This window comes from Phaethon aethereus (assembly GCF_964289735.1).
Source record: "Phaethon aethereus genome assembly, chromosome: 2".
Taxonomy (NCBI): Eukaryota; Metazoa; Chordata; class Aves; order Phaethontiformes; family Phaethontidae; genus Phaethon; species Phaethon aethereus.
Window position 1 is genome coordinate 92,613,794 of NC_138582.1, and position 6,935 is coordinate 92,620,728.

At 46.1% G+C, this 6,935-nt stretch overlaps 1 protein-coding gene across 1 annotated transcript; it reads right to left on the bottom strand.

Moving 5' to 3' along the window:
• Positions 1 to 5,781: 5,781 nt before the first annotated feature.
• Positions 5,782 to 6,393, bottom strand: RNF152 (ring finger protein 152; the record flags this gene model as incomplete). Its single annotated transcript, XM_082014676.1, has 1 exon — positions 5,782 to 6,393. The coding sequence occupies one exon, from the start codon at positions 6,391 to 6,393 to the stop codon at positions 5,782 to 5,784; it is 612 nt and encodes a 203-aa protein (XP_081870802.1).
• Between the last annotated feature and the right edge of the window lie 542 nt (positions 6,394 to 6,935).

Here is a 6,935-nt window from a genome sequence, read left to right on the forward strand (position 1 = left end):
GCACATGAAATCCAGGTAGCAATACCTAGGCTTCATACTACCAAGCTATCTCAGCATCTCATCATCCCAGCACCATGAAGTACATGACCTTCATGACATGTAAGAGCCTGAGGCCTTTTTACTAATCCCCTTGGCCTCTCTCTACTAAGTGTAAGCATGTACTGTGTGCATACCCCTCTGCCCCAGGCATGGAAACACGTCCCTGTGCTCATATGTGTGGGGGCTCCATGCATGCCCACAAGTCCCCCCATTTCATCCCCATGCTTAGGTGCTTCAGTGTGATATAGATGAGGACAGCGAAGACAGGCTTGTGTAGGCAGATCTGAAGGGGACTGTGGGATGGATAGGGGGGAGAGGAAATATTTTCTTCTGTGGATTTTACCTAATCCCTCAGAATTACCTCTGGTGTTCAGGAACATGCTTAGCACAAAGTTACAGGAATTATTTAGAACTAAAATTAAAATGTACTGAAGCATAAGGAAGTGCTTGAAAAATGCCTTTTCTAAACAATTATTAAGCATTAAATTTCACTGAATTTGGAGGGTAGTTTTTTTCATTAGAGATGCTCAGGGCAACTTAAGAAATGCCTGTAAAATTGTTCAACTTGATGAAGCAAGCAGCTTTGTTTGTTGACAGGAGCATGCAAGAGGTAAAGCGCCAAAGAACACAACAGCCCCAGCTGTCAGGCCTAGGGACAGTACAGCACCAGTAAGGTCACCCACACACTGTAAATCATTTCCAGCATCATCATCAGCATTTCCAGACAATCTTGCCCTACTGAAGCTCTTGCACAAAAAACTCTGCTTTCAGGGCCAGCAGATCCTTTGACAGCCTCCCAGATGATGCTAGGACTCATTTGCTGTCATGTACCTTCTCCTTCCCTCCCTCCCCGCTGCAACCACCCACAGAAAACGTCGGCGAAAAACAAATCTCAAGCCACACTTTCAGTGCAACAAGGATGTTTCAACCCAACATTTACCTGAGATACGTTTGCTTGACATGCGAATGGCTCCTGCAGTACTCACCCAAGTGTCTGATATGCCAGCAGGCCACATTCTGGGGGGAGATGGGGATGTTGTTTAGCTGTGGATGGTGGGTATGGCCCCTCTCTATGACTGGGAGGAGGCAATGCGGCATTGCTGTGAGAAGATCTAGGGAACACAGAGGCTTGGAGCAGTTTATGCAGTGCCAAGAGCTTTTGATATCAGAACACCTACAGAAGACCTCAAATCATAGAATCATAGAATAGTTTGGGTTGGAAGAGACCTTTAAAGGCCATCTAGTCCAACTCCCCTGCAGTGAGAAGGGACATCTTCAACCAGATCAGGGTGCTCAGAGCCCCGTCCAACCTGACCTTGGATGTTTCCAGGGATGGGGCATCTACCACCTCTCTGGGCAACCTGGGCCAAGGTTTCACCACCCTCATTGTGAAAAATTTCTTCCTTGTGTCTAGTCAAAATCTACCCTCTTTTAGTTTAACACCATTACACCTTGTCCTATCGCTACAGGCCCTGCTAAATTGTTTAGTTCTGTTTTAGCCCTGTTGTGAACGTTAGAAAACCAGTGCAATGTCAGCCATCTCTACTCCAGAAAAGGATTTGCAGTCAGGTTCGTTGCCCAGGGCTCCAGAAATAATAATATGACTGGGAAGGGGGGCTCGAGGGGAAGGGGGAGCTGGCGTGCCAGTCTGTACAATACATGCTTAAGTCAAGGCCTTAATCCCTCACTCCTGTAAGCAAAAAGTTTACTAAAACTTTTGAGTCATCTGATGAAAATAAAAAAAGAAAAAAAAATCTGCTGTGTAGCTCAGTAGTCATCAGCTATAATTCTGTATTCCAAGGTAATTAAAACATGAACAACCTTTTACTATTTACCACAACTCCCACACTTAACACTTTGCCTTAAAACGCTGAGAGTTGAATTTCATAAACTACGGAGCAATTCTGGCAAATTCCCTTCCATGCTCTTCATTTGATGGCAAAGTAACAGAGGTGCTGTACTTCACTTGGTATCATTCTTTTCCTGCTAATGTTTTATTCAGACTGAGCTTCATTAATAAAGATGAAACTTTGGACTCATGATTGCTCCATGTTTACAAAACATCCAGGCTCCTTTACATCTTGATTAAGCATGAATAATCACTGAAGACACAATTTTTCTAAAAAATTCCACATACCAAAATTGCATATTTTGAATTTTTAAAATTCACTAAACAAAATTTCACAGAGTGAACCCTAAAGTCTGTTTGCTAGGAAAGCACAAGCCAAAAATGGAAGTTGGGACCCTCCAAGAAAAAAAACCAAAGCTGGACCCCAACAGACACATCCTTTCCATTAAACAAGCAAATAAATACACACTCATACAGAGTAATTTGCTCTAAAAATGCAGGTGCTTGAGTAATTACCCACAAGTTTTAGCATAAATTTTGGTTGCTCAAACACTACTGGAGTACGGTAAGTTTCCTTCTTTTTTTTTTGGTGGAACCAGGCAGTGATTTCTTACTGGACACCAGAGAACAAAAATTAGCCCAGAACCTGGTGATTTTGACACAAGCCCAGATGTTTCTCCACAGAGAAAAATTACAAAGACAAGGCTGTTTAAAAAAAAAAAAAAGTTAGAGGTGTATATAGTAGTATCACTTTTTAATGCCAGGTATTGGACCAAGGAATAGGACAGACTGCACTGCATTTTTAAAGTAGTTTGTATGATTATCGACATACTTGAGAAACATTTTAACACTGTACATTACAACAAACTATTTAGTTCACTTCTACACAAGTCAGCAAAAAAGCTAGGTGACTCAACATGATATGGCAGCTGCAAATTTAAAATGATAGTCACAGTCTAAAGCCAGAACAAAAACATCACCGGAACTCTTATTTATAAAAAGGAATGAACACGCGCACGCAGACAAAAATCTTGAGGTTTTACTTATTGCTCTTACACAAAGCTGTGAGCAGGCAAATGTCTGGATCAGAAATTAGGTCAAACATGCATTTCAGCAGGCAGGAAAAGTACAGGAAATTCATATTAACGAAACAATGTGCTGTGTTACGTAATACAGGATGGTATTCTGCTAATATAATACGTCGTTAATACCGGATAAACTCCAGGTCTGCCTGTTGCATAATGTGTTATGCAGTGTGGTATTTTAACCTAATTTCTGATTTCTCTTTCATACTGTACCCTCCAGGTAGGGACGAAGAGGGGCGGTTTTCGGGACAGCCAGGGAAACCTCAGCCTCAAGAGCTTCAGGCAGGCAGGCACGGCCAGGAGGAGGTTAACGTTATCAGCGCCGTCATCTCCAGGACCTACCCCTCAACTGCCTCTCCTTGCGCAGTCATTGACAACTAGTTAAAACGAATGCAGAAGTTGGTGCAAAACGCATCAGCGCTGTTCTCGGAGCATCTTCCAGCTACGCTATACGCTCCTGGTACACCCAGCAATTGCTACGGGGGATAAGGCAGTAGAAGGTCAAGTCCTGTATCTGGTTACTTCCTCAAGAGTCTTATAAAGGCAAGATTTTTCTGGGAACTGGCTTTCCTTTACATAATAAGCAGTGTAGCATGGATGTCAGTAGAAATCTGGCTACCTACTGGCAGTAAGAGACTAGCATGTTCACAGGACACATTTTGGAATTCCTGCTGTTCCCTATTGCAACCAAATAAAACACGCTGTGGAGAGGTCTCCATGTAACTACAATACTTGTAAGCCAGGTTCAAGGGGCCTTGCACAAAAAAGGCACTGAATGTGTTATCTGGGGATATTTTTGGGGGGGGGGCTGTGCTGTGCATACATATGACAGTAGATAAAAATCAGCACAATGGTTCCTCTCCATACCACACCATAACACACACCGTAACAGTTAAGCACCATATATACTATTCTTCAGTCAACAGGAATCAAGGAAGAAAATGGTGGTTTGGGAACAGGGAGGGGAAGAAATCCAGCATAAAGTTAGAAGTATGTTCCTGACAGAAGTCCTAGCTGAGAACAGTTATTGTGAACCAGCAACTGGATTTTGTGACATAACCAGAAAACCACCGATGTCTACAGGGCCAACTTGGGCACTGCATAGTCAAAATTATGTTCTCCAGTGTTATAATATTGCATTGGGCAATCTCTAATTAATTATTAGAAAGAGCAGTAGGTAGACAACAAGAGGTCACGCTTCAGGGAGGTTATGCTTTGTACTTGCAAAAAGAACCAGTGCAAATCAATAGCTTTTTCTGTCTTATTAAAGGTCTGTCATGTGCCCCTTGATCTGATCCCTAAATCTCACACAAATTTCAGCTTTGCCAAAGATCCAAATTCTATTTTACTTATGAGCAGTACTACTAAAGCTAGTGGGACTGCTTAGAGCAAGGTGCTACTGCAGTGAAGGTTCAGGAATTTGGCTCCTTCTAAGAAGAGAACTGCAAATGACTGGGGTTTCATGACACTCACAGGTGGAGGGAGATGCTTCCTGTGGTTTTTTTTCAAATCTGTCCTTATAAATGTTGGTGTTTGTAAGACTGAAATGTGGGAAAAGGCTCCGTCATGCTCACCCAGACATTTTGACACCAGGACAGCCACAGCGGTTTAGGAGGGGTAGCCCACCCAGCAGAGGGTTAGGTTGGCCTGGGTTCTCCTGCCAGCTCTATCGCTGTCTCTTACTAGATGATTGCACATAAGGGTCCTTGGTCCCAGTTGGGAAGGTGAGGCCTCCTTAGAGCAACTCCAGTGTTACACTATCCAGGAGTGCATGGTCACATCTCCTAGGAAAGAGGGAGGGAAAATAGGTCTAAATTCTTTAAAAACAATTAAGAAAACCCAACCTCTAGAAAGAGAACAACAATTTTCTATCATGTCCTTGCAGGAAGGAGTCCTAGGACTTCTCATCACCCATTTCTTCACTAATGGCTACGACGGCCAGGTCATCGGGAAGCCCTGCTGCCAGATCAGAGGTAAAACAGTGTGTCCAATGCTTACTGTTCAAAGCCATCCTTTGCATGAAGCCAGTTAGGCAGAAGTGTTTTGCCTGCATTTTTAGGTATTCCTCCTAGCCCACTTTGCTTCCCTGCTTGGAAGCTCCTTCAAATAAAAGATGCTGGAAGTGCCACCTTCCCTGTAGCTGAAAAAAATGGTGAAAAACAGAGAGGCAAAGAACACACACCATGGAACAAAACGATTGCTTGTAAAACGCTTCCTTTTAAAAACTATCGTACAACTTCCTAACTTGGTTTAATTAATGTGCAGTTTAAAACATATAAAATGCCTTACCAGCTAAATGATTTCTTAGTTTTACAAGTCTCCCCCCCCCCCCATTAAAAAATAATGCATGTGTGGACCAGTATTGAACACCTTGTACAGAGTCACGTGCCAATTCTCTTTTAATTCTACATGGAGCAGTTTTGATTTTAATCTACTGTGTTTAGAGAAGAGCTCATACCATATACTTTACAGTATATCCAGCTACATAGATGTCTTTAATCTCGTAACACGATAAAAAAAAGCACTGTAAGTTGCAGTCCCTTTGAAAAATGATTATGGTGACGCATGCAGTCCTCCTCAGTGCCGCTGCCGCCAGACATGGGATGTGATTTTTTCCCCGCACGCTGCCGACAAGCCCGACGCCGCACTGCCGGGGGCCGCGGCCGGGCCAGCACACCGCCGCCCCAGCGCACAGCGTTCTGCAGTCATTGAGCAAAGCTGCGGTGAATTGTCTTGCTCCGTACCACCACCACCACCACCACCACCGACCCAACTCAACCCCTGGGGGAGTGCGCCCCTCTCCCCGCCTCAGCCGCAGGAGATCACTGTGAAGCGCTTGGAAATGCATGACATGTTGTGGAGGACGATGCCCAGGAGAAAGACCAGGACGCAGGCCACCAGGATCACAGTGCAAACACCCGACCAGGTGGAGCTTTTCACAACACCTCTCCGGTCCGGCTCCTCCGCTCCCCCCTCAGCGGGGAGGCCGCCCTGCAGCGGTTGCTGCTCCGCCGGGATCGTCACCACTGCCAGGGACTTCTGCTGGCCGCCGGGCAGGAGGCGGCAGCCAATGTCTCCCGGCAGTAGCGCCCTCTCCTTGGAGAGGGGCAAGGGCAGCATGTAGCAGCCGTTGCTGGGGAGTTTGATGAAGACGGGGGTGTGCTCCGAGGTGTGGGGGATCGCGATGACAGCGATCACCTCGGGGTCATCGGGCAGCTGCGACACGGAGTACCCCGGCGGCAGCTTGGTGATCCCGCGGCACCAGGGGCAACGCAGGTCCTTCTGGCTGGTCCTCATCTGCTGCAGGCACACCGAGCAGCAAGTGTGCTTGCAGTCCAGGAGCTTGGGCCGCCGGCGGGGGCTGTAGTAGTTGAAGCAAATCTGGCATTCCAGGAGAGAGTCCTGGGACAGGGTCTCCATGGCGGCCGGCGCAGGGAGGCTCAGCAGCCCTCCCGAGGAGCCTCACCCCGACACTCAGCAGCCGAGGGCAGCGTCCACCTTCCCGCCGATGCTTCTCCTCAGGGCAGCACTGGGCAGCAGCTACAGAGAGCGCAGGAAAACCTTTGGACTGAACCTTTCAGTACCTGAGACAAACAGAAAAGTGTGCCGGAAAAGGTTACTTACAGGAACCAGTGGGAACAAAACAGCCCAGCTAAGGGGGAATGAAAACAAGCACCGACCTTGTGAGCTGGTGGGAAAAACAAATTTGCGACCCTTAACAAGAAAGCATCTCCCCACTGGCTTCACCAAACTGCCCAGCGGCAAACCTTCAGGTCAGCCATCACTACATCTCCCTTCTTTTTTTTTATAGCTGTAAAGTCCCTACCAACCTGCCAGTCTGCCACTCACAGTTATATTTATACCCAAAACAGGAGAGGCTGTAGTTCACTAAGCGGTTCCTTCAGCACCTACCTCCTTTTCATGTTTTCAGGACTTTTCAGCCCTTCCTGCACCTTAACAAT